We start from the raw sequence: 18,577 nt of genomic DNA, 5'->3' as shown, positions 1-18,577 counted from the left end.
ATGTGTTATAATCCCACTTTCAGCTGAAGCACAGAAAACATCGTTAGTAAGTGTCCTGTCAAAGGACATGACAAGTCAATGACAGATGCAGGAATAAATCCTGAAGTCTAATTGTAAGCCCCTTATCATTAAGTGGAATACCTGAGAATAGGAGAAGGCCAGGCCTGTAATGGAGAACATCACCTCCCCAGCAGATATTAATAAGTATTGTGGTAACTGCCAAGCCATATGGACATTGTTGGCTTTGATGTCTTCTGACTTCCATGTCTGAACAGCACCTCCAGAAATCTAGCAGGAAAAATAAAGGCACATTGATTAGCTGCTGAAAGAGCAGATCTTTCTTAGCCTGGACAACAGTGAATTTACCAAAACGTTTTAAGCAAAAGTGGAAGCAAAGTTCTGCATTTGAAGCAAAGCTATGGGTCTGACCCCTGCCATTTCCAAGCCTGTTCGGAATGGGCTGACTCCTGCTGCACAAGGTAGAGGGAGCAGGATGGAAGCATTCCAGCTCATTCATGTGCCAAAAGAATTCCCTGAGTTATTGTAAACCAACAAGTTGCCTTCTGTAGCTGGGCTGGGAAAAGCCTGTGTGGTACTTCTGCAGAGCCTGTGACCCAGTGCTGTCCCCAAGGCCAGAAAAGGATGACAGGACAAGTACTCACTGCAAGCATGTGATCACTGCTCCCATTTTATCAGCTCTGTACAACCTCCCTATGATAACAGTGGCACTCAAACAAATTCAGCTCAGGAATGCCAAGAATAGCAAAGCCTGTTCCATATCAGATGTGTTCAGATAGATATGGTAGTTGTATTCCTAATTATTTTTGTTTGCTTTCCCAGGTGTAATTAATACTGCCTCTGAAGCACAGAGGCTCAGAGGCAGAAAGAGATTTGACTAGTAGCCAGAAAAACACTAGGTTGAAATGACTTCAGGCAGAAAGCCCTGTGTTTAAGGAGAGTACTTGGGAAAATACAAGGGATGTTTACGAGATGTACTTAATCACCAATCATTGCCAGGGACCCAAATCAAGAGACTGTATTTTAGCAGGCTAAAAGGGGTGAGAGGAGGGCTGTGCATTGCTCTTTAGCCCATAAAGAAATGTCACAATGCCCCACACTAGAACAGCACACTGTGGAAGGCTGGGTAGAAGGCAGCATCCCCATGATTTAAGTATCATAGTTCAGCAACATTAGCAAACTAATATATTGTATTCTTAGTTCTTCTATATGGCACTTCTGGCAGAGGAGCAAGGCTCAGTACAAATTGCTGCAATAATTAAAAGTGATCTTGGCCTGGAGCAAACCAACTCTCTACAGAAGGCAGAAACCACAGAGAGAGAGGGTTAAAAAGATTAAATGACTAGCACAGGGTTCAGAAGGGCTGAGGGGCTGAGGCACAGAGCCACTCTGAGCAGCCATGGCAGCAGCTTTTGCGGATGGGACCGCAAAGAGGAATCCTTGGCCACAGTGATGTGGGACACATCTGCCTCAGCTGGCCCTGACTCAGTTGTGTTACCACAGGCTCTGGGGCAATTTTCTTAATATTTTTCATGCAACTTCTCTGCTTAGTTTGTCATCTGGTGAAAGAGGCTTGCAGCCATAGAAGGGTCTGGCCAACATCACTTCAAGTACGTGTGTGTTTTATGTACATAAATCTCTGTACTCACAGATGGCAGCATCTGGTTGTTCCCTCCAGGGCCCTACATCCCACTCCAGCTACTGGAATTAGAAAAAAGAACTGCCAGGTGCTTCATGGCTATATTTTTCCCCCTACATATTTGGACTATGCAGACATGAACAGCTCCCATTAATTGCCCAACAGGGAGATGCTACTGCCAGGGAGTAGCTGACAACACTTTGCTCTGCTCATCACAACACAGTAGTCAAAGTCTCAGAGGGCAGCTTAGCAGTGTGTCCTGTCAGACCTGGTTTGTCTGTGTGCCTGTGCAGTGGAAAGGTTAAAATGGGAACTAAGCTGAGCACGTTCATCTCTGTGGCTCCAACCAGCTGGACCAGGTTGAAGCAGTGTGTCGAAGAGGCTGGCAGGCAGCGAAAGGAATCCACCCTCTCAGCAGTGCTCACACCCCATCAGGGCTAGGCTGTTCAGAAAACCATGCCTTGACTTTACACTAGGCTCCAAATGAGCTGTACTGACAGTGAGAGGAGGAAACACAGATGTAGAATCTCACCAACCTCCTCCCCCAATACTTTGTCCCTCTTCCCCCTATGCATAATCTACAAATCTTGGAAAATCAGCCTTTAGTTCAGTAAATTAAATGGGGGGATAGGGCAGACTGTTTCTGCAGTTTTTCAGGTGTGAGGTACCACCAGGTACAATACTTTAAAGAAAACAAGCAGTCAGCTCTTGGCAGATGGTAACAGCTCTTTGCAGTGTGCTGGGTCAATGTTAACTGCTCAAGGATGGCGTGAGACCAGCACAAACAAGAGATTATATGATTTACCATAGAGGATTTCTATGAAGGAAGAGATTTTACTTCTTTTCAACCCATGAGATCTGACATGATCACAGTGTAAGGTGGAATGAATACACACCCATCTTGCTTACGTAGGTGCCAAAACCTTTTACTAGCCCTTGCAAAATGGACTGCTTTTCAGATGGCTACTGCCCAGGTCTCAGAGTGGAGAAAGCAAGTGACAGCCACCAGCATAAGAGCAAAAGCCCTGCCAGAGACTAGAACAGGAGCATGTTACCATCACAGGAACACTTACGTTAGTTATCACAATGGTGTATGAGGCGCCAAAGTCGAGCAGCCCCAGCTCCAGGGGGAACTCTCCTGCTTCAGTTATGCATTTTCCATTATTATATCTAGATAAAAGGACAAAGAACAGTATTTCTCAGTTAGTTCCACAGACAAAGAACACAGAGCAGAGCTATCAAATGTGCCCCTAAAATGGGGCAGGAAGGATGCAAGGTGTAAAGATGCAGTAACATTTATGTCAGATGATCATTAGAGTTCTTGCCAACTTTTCCTTCCGGAAACACTTAGGCACTGACTGGAGTTCACCTAATGATCCGGGCCATTACTAACATTTCTAAATGGTTTCTGCTTCTTCTTAGTACTGATTTATTTTATTTTTCTTCCCAGCTTTGCTCGATTCCTTCAGGAACTGTGGGCCAGACAAGCAGTCTGCAGGAAATCAGAGATGTGCACCCAGAAGCCACTTTGTTTCCTTTCAATGGAGCAAATTAGCCTTCATATTTGTTCTTCTGATTTTGGATGTGTGAGATGGCACAGAGGCTCAGCAGCATTGCCACAATGGCTGCTGCATCCTACTAAATTGCAGCAATAAATATTTTGGATGGAGTTGATGCAGAGAAAAGCCATGAAGCTTGTTTTGAAACACTGGAAATGCTAGAAATACCCTACAAGAGCCAACTCAAATGTTGCCAAACCAAGGCCATATGGAGCCCCTAACAAGCTCAGCCTGCAAAGCCATGTAATGCTACTTGATGTTACCAGCCCACATACCAACACCCTGTAGTGTGGAATATGAATTGGCCTTTCTGTGAGAGCACACCAACACTAAGAACCTGTGCCTGAGAGAGTATCAAAATAAAGCAGGACCCAAATGGCAGAGGGGACCTCACCATATTCCACCTTACTCTACTGACAGATGCACAGGAATGACCACTCTCTTCCCTCCAGGTCCCCACATAATGTGAATAAAAGCCTCTGCAGGCACACAAGTGGCCTGGAGCACCTGCTCTGCATAGAGCTGGTAGTTCTACTTTTTACAAACATCTGCCCCCATAACCAAATGCCAAGATAATAGCAATGATAGTTTCACTATTAGCCTGAGAAAAGCCTCAATGTATTCAAGGAAAGGCCTCAGCAAGGACCTTCAGCACAGCAAGGGAAACTTACATGTCCCTCTCCAGCAGTGAGTACTCAGAAGGGCGGTAGTTTTTCTGGACAGCAATGAACTTTCTGCTGTCAATGGTGAGGTTGACATCTTGGCTCAAACCATTAATGAATCTGCAAAGAAACCGTATTTCACTGAGCTGTCAGACAAGGCAGGAGAAACATTATAGAAGACACATCAGAAGTTTGCTCCCTCTCCCAAAGTGTACAAGTAATTCCATAAGGTTATGACATTCTCTTCTGCAAGTTACCAAAATATTTGCCAAATTCATTGCCCAGTTTTTCAATATAAGTTTCTCTGCTGTGTAATTTTACTCTATCTCCTATGGAAAGTGATCCTCACTTTTTGTGGGTTAGAACTTCCAGGCAATCCCTTCTCAGAGACCTTCAAAGATTGCAGCAAATCCAAAGGAAGCTACGAAGATGATCAGAGGCCTGGAGCACTTCTACAATGAAGACAGGCAGAGAGAGTTGGGGCTGTTCAGCCTGGAGAAGAGAGAGCTCCAGAGAGACCTTACAGCACCTTCCAGTACCTCAAGGGGCTACAAGAGAGCTAGAGAGGGACTTTTTACAAGGGCATGGAGTGACAGAACAAGGGGCAATGGCTCTAAACTGAAAGAAGGTGGGCTTAATTTATATAAGATCTCTTCATTATGAGAGTGGTGAGGGCCTGGCACAGGCTGCCCAGAGAAGCTGTGGCTGCCCCATCCTTGGAAGTGTCCAAGGCCAGGTTGGATTGGGCTTTGAGCAACTGGTCTAGTGGAAAGCGTCCCTTCCAACAGCAGGGCAGTTTGAATGAGATGATCTTAAAGGTCCCTTCCAACCGAAACCATTCTATGATTCTATGATGATTGCTCTGTGGCTCTTTGAGAGGACAGAGCCTCAGCCCACCACAGGAAACTATGAAGTTGTGTATCCTGATAAGCATGTGCATCATGCTGACAATGAGTTTCTACCAGTGACAATCAGTTTTCTAGCACAGTAAGATATTTTCATCAAAAGAAAAACTTACATGGGAATGTTTTGGTTTTTTGGGGTTTTTTTTAATACATAAAAGACAGTTTCCTTTTGACAACCAAAAATTGTTGGCAAAAACCAAATACTTTTTATTTGACCTATGTCTTAAAATATTTTGGTTTTCAGTTCCTAAAATGGGGGTGTAATCCCTGAAGACAGTCAAGTGCTTAATGAAAAAAACTTTTCAGTGGAAAAATAGTTTCTTCTTTTTACAAATTGCTAAAGGGAAAAGTGTGGGGATTTTGTCAAAAATGTCCACAAGAAAATGTAAAACATTCCTGACTGCAGGTATTAATCAAGTAGTGTTTAGTCTGTAGAAGCCTTCACAAGCACAAGGCTATGAAGAGGTACCGCTCTCCGGCTTTGTCAACATAGGCTTTCAGATAAGGGTGTTAGACATTGTTTTTGAAGTTTGTTTTGTTTGGTTGTTTCATAGTTTTACTTTTGTGGTGGGGGTTTTATGGGTCTTTTGCTTTGGTTTTGGGTTTTTTTTTAATTTTAGCTTGCCCAAATCCTCCAGACAGTGCACAAGGATTTATTTTTTTTTTTTCAAATTTGCTTCTTCTGCATGTCAGCAGCTGGCACAAACTAGGACAGGAGTGTTCATGGACTACATGGATTAGCTCAAATTAGGAAAGTAGACTAGCTGCTTGAGCAGAGCCCAATGCCCAGCTCAACTGTTTACAAGGATGTAAAACTGCTGCTGTATCCAATTCAGTAGGCATTTGGGCATCAGGTTGAGTGAGAACATCATGAGTTGGCCAGTTTGCAGAGGACATGGCAACAGCTCCTATCCAAACTGCTGCTTCTCTTTCTTTCCCAAAGAGGTGGGACAAAGTGAGATAAATTTGCCACTTTTCCAAGGGAGGAGATCTTTTATGTTGCCATCTCAGCCCAGACTATCCTAGGCAGTAAGCAGCAATAATGCTCAGCTCCGCATGGCATGTGTGGGAGGTGACACTCTGTCAAGCCTCCGCAGCTGACATACGAGTCTTGCATGACAAGTGTGGACTAGATTCCAACCCAAGAACATCTGGGTTATGTTACAGACAGTTTACATTAGACAAAAGCACTTTCCCTCTCCCGACCACCTCCAAATCCTAAAAAAAATCCATTCCTACCTAACAGCTGCCAAACCATTTTCTGGCTTTGCTTCCAAGTCTGTAATCTAAAGAGGGGAAGAAAAAAAAAAAACATCAAACATATTTATTAATGCTGCCTTTCAACAATGTGAGGCAGAAAACATTAGTGCTGTGGAGTCACACGTGCTGCAAAGCCTGTGGAAATCAACTGTACTCTCACATAAGCTTTACGTCAGGCCACAGATGGGAAGTCCTGACACAATGAAGCCAGTGGCAAAATTTCATCTCCACCAAGATGAGATCATAGCTTTTCCTGTCATCTCCTCTGTAACAAAGCCTACAGAGTTTCAGCTGGTCATCCTTCTATTGAGGCATGTAACACCCTCCAAAAAAGTATTTGTCTTGATCTGGAGATAGCAAGAGAGCATTATCCACATTACCATCTTTCAGTGATTAGTTACAAGTAAACTTGAGTGCCTTACTCCTACAAAACCTGAAACTGTCCAACTCTCAGTCAACTCTTCTTGTCACATTCATAGAATTCACAGAAGTCTAAAGCCAAGAGGAACTGCTATGTTACTATACTGATCATCATGTACCACTCATATTTTCCCTGACCCTGAATACTCAAGAGATTAAACTGCTGTATGGTGCCAGCAGAGAGAAGGAGAGACCATGATACACCGACCTTGTTTGTGCTCACAGTTTCTGCAGACAAATCCCTGAAATGGCCACCTGGATGGGCACACTGGGGAGTGAGCATGTCTCTCCTGGAGATCACAGCTAGAGCAGCAGTTTAATAGTTAACATGGTCAACGTTCCTTCAAAGAAAGCCTATTTGGTGTACAATGCTGAAAAAACACAGTAAAGACATAGCCCTGCCCTGAAGGTTCTATGTCACACAAAAAGAATACAAAGCAAGGCTCTTGGCTGGCAGAAATCCAAAATTGTGCCGTGTCTTTTTAAGCTGGCAGGGCAATTTCAATTTGCATTGCCCACAGATGGAACTCTGGTAAGCCAAAGGAGACTGATTCTACCTTCAGAAACTGGCTTTCTCTAAAAATTTTCTGGCCCTTCCTCCACTCTTTTTTCCTGATGCTAAACCCTGAGCTTCTGAGACCAAGGATCCAGAATTTCAGTATACCTATAAAACGCCTAGTGTACCTAGTGTGATATGCTACCCACAAATAACATATGCCCTAAATAATAAATAGCCACAGTGAATAATAAATGCCAGAGTAATAAATAATAAACAGCAACATCATTTTTTTTCCATAGGAGACACATGGGGATGAACACTTTAATTCATTGCAGATAGGCCAGCCAAATTATAACTCGTTTTCATTGACGATCCCCAGAGCTCTCAAATTCATTTCCTGCCTACTCAACAGCCCACAAAGGAGAAGAAACCAATTTCAGATTGGATCCTTCCAGGAAAGCAATCCCACCTGAGTGAGTGGGCCAAACCCAGCAGTGTGGGAGGTTACTCCAGGGCAAGCCCAGCAACACAGCAGTGATACCGGCATTGCCTTCCTTGTGTTGCAATGCTGAAAAAATCAGTATCATTTACCATGCTGTCTTCCACATCTCCCTTATCTACAGCTGTGAATGACAGGTCAATAGCATCCCCCAACAGCACGGCTGTTTCCCAGCACATGGGAGCCTGCCCACGCCCCGGTGGGCACTAATTTAAGCACAGGCTGAATAGCTAGGGCAGCATAGATGTACTGAAGCTCAGAGATTGCTTTGCTTCAGCCTGTCACAGGCTTTTGCTTCTTAAGGACTGTATGAAAATCACTGTACAAGTATCCGTTTCTTAAGGTAACAGCACTCAGTCATCAAGGTCGCAGGGAAACTTAACAACATTGTGTGATAATGAGCTGTAGGCTCCAAACCATAAAGGCAGAAAAAACCCTTAATGTTATAACAAAATAATTTCTTAAAACTCATTTTTAAAAACAGTTATGTGATTTCTACTATAGATATCGAATGCTTCATGTGGCAACCCTGAAATGTAGGAGGCTGAGAAACTGCAAAGAGAATGGATATTTTAGCATGAGGAGAGATTCTGATGGCATTTACACACCTGCCACAGTGTGCAATAACACCATTCATTTTAAGGGAGCTTCTTAGGATACAGCTACACATAAAAGACATCAGAATCTGCCCTATACCTCCCAATATGCCCTTCTCTGATTGTTGCAGCAATATACAAAAGCCCAAATGCAGACGGCTCTGCTGCAGAGCCTGAAATGAGCTTAATCATTTATTCTGTTCAGGAAAACAAATGGGCCTTCTGTGCATTTTTACTAAACACTTGCAATAACTAAACCAGGAATCATTCCTCTGATGCTGTTATTCCAGGGCCAGCCCTAGAGCCTCTTTAACATCTTTGCTTTATAAAACCATCTTTGGGGGGAAATCTCTGGCTCTCTGTTTCCCCAGCTTTCTCAAGCTCTGCTGCCTAGCAGGCATGACTCTGCTCTCCCACTGCAGCATTCAATGGATTAAAGTGTGCCCAGAAACTCTCAGATGCCACAACGCCTCTATTAATCAACCAGTAGAAGTGTGTACAGATCCAGTGCCGCTAGCTAAGAAGTCAGGTTTAGAGCATCTGAGAGCAATCAGACAGACATTGCAACTGAGCAAATGAATTAATGAGCCTATTACCCCATTGTAGCATCACAGCCATTGAATTAATACTGTATTTACACTTCACTCCCACACTCACTAAGCGGCTTGATAGGCTTCCTTCTGCCTCAAAAACAATTAAGCTGTATACTGATTTTTCCTTCACAGTGTAGTTAAAAGCAAGAGTCAATCCTTGATGTTGCAGGGTGAAGCGAAGGCTCTGTTGCTCTCCATTCAATATTAATTTTGAGTACTCAGCTGGGTTCTGTGGAAGAAAACAAACTTGGTTACACTTTCTTCAGATGAGAAAGGATCTGTCTTTTCCCACTAAGTGCAACACAATCCTCTCTTCAAAGGAGCCTGTAACCCTGTTATCCTTTGCTCCTAATTACAGGTAAATGTAAGGTGTTCCCTTTGCCACAGAAATATGTGTCCAAGTGTTCAATTTCTGTCTCATATAACAGAGATAATATGTTCCATTTGTAAAGCTATTCCCATACACTTCTAAGGCAATGGAGGAGAACAAGCTTTTGCATCCATTGGCTTTATTAGAAAATGCCTTAAAAAAAAAAAAAGCGCCCTTTCTTCAATGGGATGCAAGTCAGGCTTTCCAGCCCCAAATATATGTTTACCTGAAAAGCCTCCACAGGCTGCTGAAATAGGTCCTTGTCCTGGATTGTCACTTGAACAGGGTTCTTTGCCAAATTCAGGACCCGAACTAAACTTTCTTCTGGGACAAGTCGAGGCATATCGGTTTCCTAATTAAAGTAAAAGGCTTTAAGTGCCATCTGTATGCTTTATTAGCACTTTAATATCTCTTCATTTTTAGCCATAAAAGTCTTCCTCTCTGTAATGACACTTTTCCATCCCTTCCTCATCAGAAGTTGCACTCAGCAAAAACTGAACATAAATCTTATTAGGGAGATTTCCTCATAGTAGCTCAATAGCCAACCCATCACTCCTCCCAAAAATTCTCTTCACACCCCTAAGCATACAGACTACACACCTACTGAGCAGGTAGAACAATGTCACAGCTTTCATTATGCAGCTCCCTAGTGCCTGGATTTAACCAACTGCCATATCAGAACGGAAAAATTTTTGCTGAGCTTTCAAAAGCAGTGACCAGAATAATTATTTCCCGTTGCAGTCAGTGACTGGGAAAAGAATCAGACCAGAAGCTAAGCAATTTGAAAATCCCAGTCCAGCTCCATGCTTGTAATTGGTGCTTTTGCATTACTTTACACCATGCTATCTAAATGCTGACTGTATAGATCTTATTCCCTGTTTTCTGAGAAAGGGAAGATGATACCTCCAGCACAGAGGTATCTCCTTCTGTCAGGAATCATTTCCTAGAAAGAGTACATCTATCACTGTCAGCCTTGTACTACCTGCAGAGCTAATTTTTTTTTTTAAAGTCCTGTTTTCTTCTCACTTTATTTTCAAGTAGCTGCCAGCAATACTGCAGAGCTATTCATTTTTTCTCTATCATATCTGATAATTTGGGTATTGCAGGCAGTGCATTTTGAACCTAACTCGGTGGGGACGCACACCACCATAGAAGAGAACTGATTTCCCTGTATCCACATGCTGCCAACAGGCCTGTTAATGTTACAGCAAATTCCATTACTGTTGCTTCTGCAACCCCACATCCAAGTGAAGGTGCGCCAGCTTATCCTCTAGAGCTTACAGGGCAAAATTTTAGCCTTCAGGATAAAATTTTCATTCACAGGGAGGGGAGAACCTCTAACTCACCTTGCCTCTGCCCAGAGGAGTCACCCACATGCAGAGCAAATTTCAGTGCTCTGCCAGAGCTGCTGCTGGTGGCAATGAGAGCATTTCTTTGTTCACATAAAAAGATCAGAAAAAAGACCTGAACCCCCAAAGTCTCATTTCAGTGGGAGACTCATTAGTGGATTCACCTGAGGAACCAGCAGATGTTAATCTGGCTGTATGCCAGCCACTCTAACAGAACATTTTAAGCATACATGAAAGCTTTAAAAATTAATCCTACAGTAACTTCCATGAGACAAAGGTCAGCCAGAGTCTGCACAATGCTGGTCTTGGGCCAGAAACAAACAGCAAATCTGCAGGAACTAACGCGGAATTTACAAGAGATTTGCTGCCATCCTGTCTGAGGATGCCCAGCAGTCCCTAATGCCTCTGACTGCATTCACCTGCCTAGCTGGAGAAAAAAATTTGGCTTGTGAAAAAACACATCCCCACCCTAAAGAAGCAAAGTAATTAAATTAAAAAACCAAAACCACCACACACACACACACACAAAGACCCCAAACAGAAAAACATAGGCAAGGTACAGAAAGAAATAGGAGAGAGAACGGACTACCTTTTGGGAATTAATCACTAGCATTAACTAGATGTCTGTCAAGCACTTTGACGATGGAAATCTAGAATATAGACCAATACAGATGACCAGCACAGCAAAACTGCAAGACTAGAAAGAAAGACATAGAGACAGAGAAAAAGAGAGGGAAAAGTAGACAAGGTAAGAATTATCATTAGCAACTGGATCGGTATGCTCAATTGTAAAGAAAACATTACAAATTATGATCAAAGAACACAATGGTTAAAAGGATTTTCTAACAGATATCAGTAAAAACACCCCAGGGAAAGAAAGTGTTTCTGAGGAATCCCTTGTGCTTTACTTACATTTATTTTGATTTCTATAATAGCTGCAAGTCCAAACGCCAGCCCTGCAAGGATCATACCTGTTGCCATTTTTCTAATAGGTCTATGGAGCAAATGAAAGAGGTACATTAAGGAAAAAAAGTAATTTAAACTATAGAATACCATTCCTCAGAGCCAAATATGTGCCAAAACCAAGTAATAAACTGTCCAACAGGTGGCACTGGGGATGACAGGCTGTTTAAATTGCCAATCATTTAACTTAAAACTATCTTATTATTCTGTATGAGGCCAGCACTGAGGCCAATTAAAACTGATATGCCATGAAAAAAAAGCTCTTTCCTTGCAAGTTTCATATTATCTTTTTCCCAGCTCTTCTAGTGGGAATAGCTCATGGCATTATGTTAATCTGTAATACTGGAAGGAGCACTAGAAATGATGTATCTTCAAGTCCCTTTTGGGAAAGGCAAAAGAATAGTAGCATGCTACTTAGCAGTGGGAACGAGGAGCAGAAAAATGTGTAGTTTGTGTCATCAATGTTTCTGACCATCTGGGGCATCATTCTGGGTTATTTCTGATGCCAATACATTTACATTTCTAGAAAATAAAGAGCTTGCTTCTAAACTCAAGGCAAAACTAGTGCAATTCTACTGGAGTTACATGAGAGAATCTGATAAAAAGCAGAATAAAACAGGTCCAGAACAGCATGTACAAACTAAGTATTGAATTGCAGAGATTTGAAACAAATCTGGTGGTAAATTCAGTGGTCTCCACTCTTTGTAATGGTCTTTAGTCCTGGTATTCAGTCCTGATCGGTGCTTGAGTTTGTGCTGCTGAGTGAACTACTCTGTGAATTGGTCTCCAGGCAGAAAGTTTTCTGTCAAGTCAGGGCACAGTCCGGGCCAAGGGCTCACACTGAGGCAGCTAGGAGAAGCACAGCCTCTGGGCTGTGTCCTCCAAAAGGCACCACTGCTGGGCTAGACATTGTCTTGGATATGTCTTTAGGGGCAAGTAATTCAGCATGATGGGAAAGGATCAGCAGGGCGAAGGGGTAGACTTCTGAGGCTCCTTCCATCCTCATGTTATGTGGATTTGCCTGTCCAGCATTTTAGTTTGGATTAGGAACATGCTTTTTAAGCCCATCTCCCCACTCATCATCCCTTCCCACACTGTGGTTCACATGGAGAAGTGGTGCTGGAGCATGAAACTTGGGTCCTTTCAGCTGAAACTGCACTGGCAAAGGCACTCCATGAATGCTTATAAACATACTCCCAGTGCTACAGGGTGTCAGTCCACAGAGGCAGAATAGAGAGACACGGAAGTAATATCATCCAAAATGCACAAAGTGGGTCTCAGAAACAACCTGGAGGTCTGCTTCTATTACACTGCACTTGTTGCTAACACAGACTAGGGATAAAGTGCTTGGGTCATACGAAATCCCCTTATGCACTCACTGATTCAGATCCTAGTATGGAATCTGCTTTCACAATACCACATGCAGCCCACATGGGATTAGGAATTTGGCCCATGTGAACCTTTCAGGGAGGGAATTATTTAGGCATGATATAGGAAGTAAGATGAAGAACATGTTGAACAAATTCAAAGTGAGACTATTCATATCTGCTTTTGGGGAAAATCTGTACAGAGCAGAATCCAACATTACAGAGCTTTCCTCTCTGGAATTTCCAGGATCTATGGAAGAGGGTGATGCTGCCTCTTGGGGCTGAAGTATAATCAAGTACTGGGAAGGGTGAATGGAAATTTGTGTTTCTCCTCCTTAAGAGCTATTCTGCACACTTGCTGCAAAAGAAAAAGCACTGAGGCACCTGCATCATCTCCAAGTACTTACGTGAAATTAAATTTGCACATGTCTATCAGGGGGTAGAGCCCAAGGTCAAAAATTGGGATGAAGACAAGAATAAGAAGTGGATTTAAGAACTGCAATACAAAAGAATGGGAGTTTAGTAACTAGAAAGCAACTTCCAGTAATTAAACCCATAAAGCAATGTCCTCCAGAAATAATTCCATTACAGAAAGGACATGGACAAACACTTAAAAACCTCCTCTTAAAATATAATCACAGTTTGCACTTAACAGCTTCTGCTATTTAGTTTTCACAGGCATGAATACATTTTGTTCATATTCTCCCCTCTAAGAGGTAAGCAAGTATCATTGGCCCAGTTTCCCTGGAGAGAGAACTGAAGCATGATGTTTATAAAGAGTACAAACCCCACTGACAATAGAGACAGGTGACCTTTGGTGCTGTGGTGGGACCTAACAACAAATCAGCAACAATGGAAACATCTTGGGACTCCAGCAAAATCCCAAAGGAACAGGCACTATTCTGTGAGATTGGCAATATCTTGCACTTCCACACATCTTGGTAATCCCCTAGGAACAAAATTTCTCCTGGGAGGGGCACAGCTTGTCTGCCTGCCAGCAGTGGCAGCGCAAGAAAATAGAGAGTGACGGAGAACAAGCAGAGGGAAATGTTGTTTCAGTTCCGAAGGAAGATTTTGGGGAACAGAACAGCTTTGAATTTCTCCAGAGCTGTTCAGCGTAGGAATTGTAATCAACTGTGAAAACACAGCACCATCTTGGAGCTTTCACATTTTCATCTGCCTTGCAGAAGGGGAGGAAGCAACATATTTCAGGAACAACACTCATCCCAGCACAGGGGCCTGTTAGAAGGAGATGCAGCTTGTATCCTCCACAAGTCAGCACTAGTTCAAGAACTATTATGATGGTAGAGGTTTTCCTACACCTCTGTACTATTCTGCAGGATTCAACCTCTGTGTTAGGACATCCTTGGGGTCTTCTGAACCCTAAGGCTAAGCCTAAAAGCAGCTAAAGAACAATAAGGTAAAGTCCACACCACAGCAAACAGCAGGAGCACTGCTACTGCCTTCAAAAGGAGCAGAGAAAGGCCACTGGTCTCATGAGAAAAATAAAAATGAAAGAGAAAAATAAAATACATTCTAAGGGTTATTGCCTACCCTGTAATATCTTTTACCTGCATTTGGTCAGGCTGAAGGACATATATTCCCTGAAACAAAAAGATATTGCAAAGGATTCATAAACACTATAATAAATCAGTGCATATGGCAAATAAGGAACTGGTCTTGTAGAGGCCGTAGCAGCCAAGGTGCTTCCTCAAATGCTTTGTCTTTAGCAGCTGATATTGTGCTCTTGACACTTGTCATCTAAGGACACAGTGTTTATTAAGATCATTTTGCAGAAGGAAACTACACTCAATCCTTGATATTTGGCATCTGTGACACAACCCATGACAGGTACTGAGGCCCATCTTTCAGACTGGCTGAGCCATGAACTAGGTGAGTGGAGAAGAATGGGCGTGTTAGTGTCCAAGCTGGGATGTGGGCTTAGAGCTTCCTTCCTCCCATTTCTATAATGGGAAAAGCCTAAATCCTACAAGTGAGTGCTCCCAAGCTTCAGGACCCTGTGAGCTCTGTGGGCATTTCTCCCAAGCCTCAAAAAGCATAACAAAATGCCATCCTTGAGCCAATGGGTTGCACAAACACATCTTTCCTCCTTCCATCTGCACTTAACAGGCTTTGGTCAACTAGGACTTCTTGGTTTGAGCACAGAAAGACAAAGAGGTACCAGTCCCCAAAAGGGACAGATGACCTGTCTCCAGGGAGGGACTGGTGTTTGTCTGAACTCCACAAAATGCTCTTCATTTGAAATTAAGATGAAGAGAAGGAGGGGCAGGGGGAGGGAAGGAAAGAAATTAGAAAGGAAATAATATCTTTCCAAGAAAGTGCTCTGGGGGTTTGTCTCCTGTCTACCAGGCTTGTCCTCAGCTTAGCCTAGAATGGCTGCCTGTCTCTGCCCGCAGCTGCCTCCTGGGAGAGTGGAAACTGCTGGTCACAGCAATGGAGTCAATTAAAAATATCAGGCAAATACCCACTCCTGCTACTTTGTGCCTACTACAGGAATGTGCCATTAGGAAACAAGCCTCGGAAGTATTTCATCTGACACTAAATCATCCCCTGTTTGACTCCAGACTTCCTAGCTGAGCCTTTGTCTGCAGAACAGAAAGTCACAGGGTATTACAAACGTGAACTCCAACAAACCATTGGGATCACCCCAATGTTGAAGTTAATTCTCATCTTCTTGAGCTGGGATGACTCATGAGGGAGGAGTGGATGAGACTGAAACAAAAGCCAAAAAAACTATCCAAGTTGGTGTGACAAAAAAAGCCCTGAATATGTCCTTCTCCACCCAGGAGAGTTTAATAGTGACATTTGGTGACTCTTATCTCTCCTGCTGATGGATCACTAACTGCATGTGAGCAAAACAGTAGAAATAAAAGGTTTTAGAAATACATCACAAAGACTGCATGGACTTACACTGTTTTGTCTTTCTGAAGTCGATAAATATTATCCAAGGTGTAGTCTTTTTCATGCCTCATTTGAGCTAATTAAGCCTAATGAGTATCACATGTTGAGAGCCCAATTTTTAACAGGAGTGACCTAGAAGGTCCCAGATTTGGGGCTTTAAGTCAATTTTAAACTGGAAAATGGTCATTTACAATCCCAGATTCTGATGTGGGCATCCACAGGTAAGATCTAGATTGCCTGTTAAAACATATATGTCTGAAAACCAGCCCTGTATGTTGGCATCTTCGGGCACACAGCTGATCTACATTTATCTGCGACTGCAGCCCGTACCTTTTGCCATTCACACCTTTGAAGAACTATATGGCAACTAACTAATTAATCCTCATCGCATCCCTAGCCTATACCCAAGAATCCTCCTGATTTTGAGAGGCTTCATTAATGTATCACCAAGTAAGCCAGAGCAGAAATACACAACTACATCAGCTCTAGTCACACCTTCAAAGGGCTGTGTGACTTGTCTGTCTTCAGTGGGGGCAGCAGGATGAAAATGCCACCTGTTTTATGCCACAGAGTGACTGGTTGCCTGAAGGTCAGCACTCCTGACCTGCTGATGGGTCCCCAGCCCTCTCTCCTTGCACAGATGAGCTGTGATGAACCGAACACGGCTGTGCAGAGCCACTCGCTTCCAATCACCAAAAGTGAAACTCACCCAGATTCACCAAGCAGATGCTCTTAGTACTGCAAGGCTCCGGTTAAAAAGCAAGAGAAGTGATGTTACTACTAGTCTTACCAGCCCTGGTGACATTAAGTACTTACAAAATCAGCATTCATTTTTGTGGCTTGCAAAGTCCACCTGGATCCCTAAGGAGAAAACAGACAGCTGTGAAGCTTTCAAAATGTCCCGTGGGACTAGAAAACATGGGGACAGAGAAGATGACAGCACTGAGGGTCTTATTTCCCATCTATTCCTTCCCTCCCCCGTAACACCTGTCAGTAGGCAGGGCACATTCTTCCTTCTCACTCTCCTCTGCCAGACACCTGGCAGGACTGTGAAGGGATGGCCAACAGTGATGGTGGAAGACCCGGAGCATGGTAGGAGCATGGCCCTCTGTGTACCCAAGATGCTTTGCTGTTACCCGGGAAGGACAGAGGTGCAAACCCAGGCTGGCAGGCAGACCTGTACCCATTGTACTGTACCTGCTGATCAAACAGGGCCCAGAACATTGGCAGCGGTATGAAGAGGAAGAGAACACGTGTGACCATTTTAACTTCCCCAATCAGCTGTTTCTAAAAAGGAAACAGGCACAAAGGTAAAGTGGGGGTGTAAAGCCAGCAGGTGATTCAAGCCATAAAGCATGAGAACTCCTATTTCTTTCTGCATGGCAGTTCCTCATTGCACTTACTCATGATATGGGACATGTTTGCTCTTCTATAATTGAATGCAGCACCTAAACTGTCCATTGAGGGTCAGGAGAGTACAGATATGGGAAGGGACAGGAAAATGTGCACCCAGAGTCAGTCTTACTGTCTCCCCGCCTGTCTGCCCATCTACCCCCTTCCCCCTCCAAACTTGCCAGTTAGACCACTGCTTACCGAGTATTTTTCTGATGCCCAGTCCAGCCAGTGATCCCTCTTTGGAATCTCACGGGAGCGGTTTTTCAGCCGGTTTTTAATAGCAAACTAGGGAGAAAAACAGGTGAGTAACTCACTTGTGCCATACCTGCCCTTGTCACATTCCCAATTCAAGGCTGCCTTCCCCATCCCCAAATGTAAGCAGTGCCAGAAAACTGCAGGGGATTTTGCTGAATATTTCCAAAATCTCAGATTGGATGCTTTATGATGAATTCTCTGCAGGGAAGTTTCTGTGACATCAGTTGATTAAAGGTTTGACGTGGAAATGAATCATAGAATGTCCTCAGTTGGAAGGGACCCACAAGGATCATCAAAGTCCAACTCCTAGCCTGTTTATGCTGTGTGCTCCAGTCAGTGGACACACTGAACACAGCCACCCTGGCAAAAGGAGTGATAGACCTCACTTAGAAATCCTGTCTTTAAGATCTCGCCTGTTTCCCCAAGGTAAATCTGGCACTAGGGTTGACCTAGATAAAAAGAAAACATCTGCTGTTAGCAACAGCTTCCTGAAATAGAAACATCATTATCCACCTAATAATAAGACAGTATTTTTTCACATACTGTATTCAGCTCACACACTATGAAAAATAATTGATAAGGCTCTAATGCAACTTCAGCAGGTGTCTCTTGCATTTACATAAACATGCTGAATGTGCATAATACAAATGCGTGCTATCACTGTCTGCTGAACTGATAAACTTCAGTAAAATTATTTAGCTGAAAAAAAATGGAGTCATATATCTGATACTCTGAGTTTCTGAATTTTCCTTTTAGTTCAGTCTCCACCAGCATCTGCCACAAATGGTCAACTGAGGTCAACTGAACAGTTCATGGAGCTAAGGAGAGACAATTCAAATGCTGAAAGAATAAACTAGAACCTAAATGTGTTTCTCATTCCTTTCAGCTCATCAGCAAGATATTCAGAAGCAGCATACAGAACTCCAAAAGTCACCTCCCCTTTGCCTTTGCACTTTCCTGTCCTGCAACCTCAGAGTCATGCATGAAAAAGAGAATGGCACACACTTACACCGATGCATTTGCACACTTCCAGTAAGACGTTCCCTTGTGGTGGTGTTTTTCTGTACAGTCCACTTCCAGCAATGAACACAACTGAAAAAATATTATAATCCAAATGGGAATTCACACGGCTGAAGCTCAATCCTGCACTGGGTTCTGGGAAGGATCCCCCACCCCCGTATTTAACAGAAATGCTCTGCCCTTGGGGCTTACAGGATTGCACTTTTAACTAAATGAATATACAGGAATCCTTTCATGCCTTCAGATGGAAGAAAATGCAACATCCTACAAGACACAGTGTGACCCC

The 18,577-nt window shown here is 43.3% G+C and overlaps 1 protein-coding gene across 9 annotated transcripts in view; it reads right to left on the bottom strand.

The window, feature by feature from the left end:
• The window catches only part of SLC15A2 (solute carrier family 15 member 2), a 69,678-nt gene that overhangs the window by 14,822 nt on the left and 36,279 nt on the right, over positions 1–18,577 (bottom strand). For all 9 annotated transcript variants that reach the window (XM_027636405.1, XM_027636413.1, XM_027636411.1 and 6 more), the window contains 13 exons: positions 18,281–18,363; positions 17,215–17,301; positions 16,819–16,908; positions 16,438–16,482; positions 14,271–14,303; positions 13,107–13,195; positions 11,282–11,363; positions 9,247–9,372; positions 8,715–8,879; positions 6,023–6,069; positions 3,888–3,998; positions 2,731–2,827; positions 142–288 (listed from right to left, as the gene is read on the bottom strand). In XM_027636405.1, the coding sequence (XP_027492206.1) occupies positions 142–288; positions 2,731–2,827; positions 3,888–3,998; positions 6,023–6,069; positions 8,715–8,879; positions 9,247–9,372; positions 11,282–11,363; positions 13,107–13,195; positions 14,271–14,303; positions 16,438–16,482; positions 16,819–16,908; positions 17,215–17,301; positions 18,281–18,363 (1,202 nt within the window). The remainder of the gene's footprint in view (positions 1–141; positions 289–2,730; positions 2,828–3,887; positions 3,999–6,022; positions 6,070–8,714; positions 8,880–9,246; positions 9,373–11,281; positions 11,364–13,106; positions 13,196–14,270; positions 14,304–16,437; positions 16,483–16,818; positions 16,909–17,214; positions 17,302–18,280; positions 18,364–18,577) is intronic.

Source organism: Corapipo altera, unplaced genomic scaffold, assembly GCF_003945725.1.
Source record: "Corapipo altera isolate COAL_440 unplaced genomic scaffold, ASM394572v1 45, whole genome shotgun sequence".
Classification (NCBI taxonomy): domain Eukaryota; kingdom Metazoa; phylum Chordata; class Aves; order Passeriformes; family Pipridae; genus Corapipo; species Corapipo altera.
Note: the sequence above shows the minus strand (reverse complement) of the source record. Positions and strands in the feature narration are given on the sequence as shown.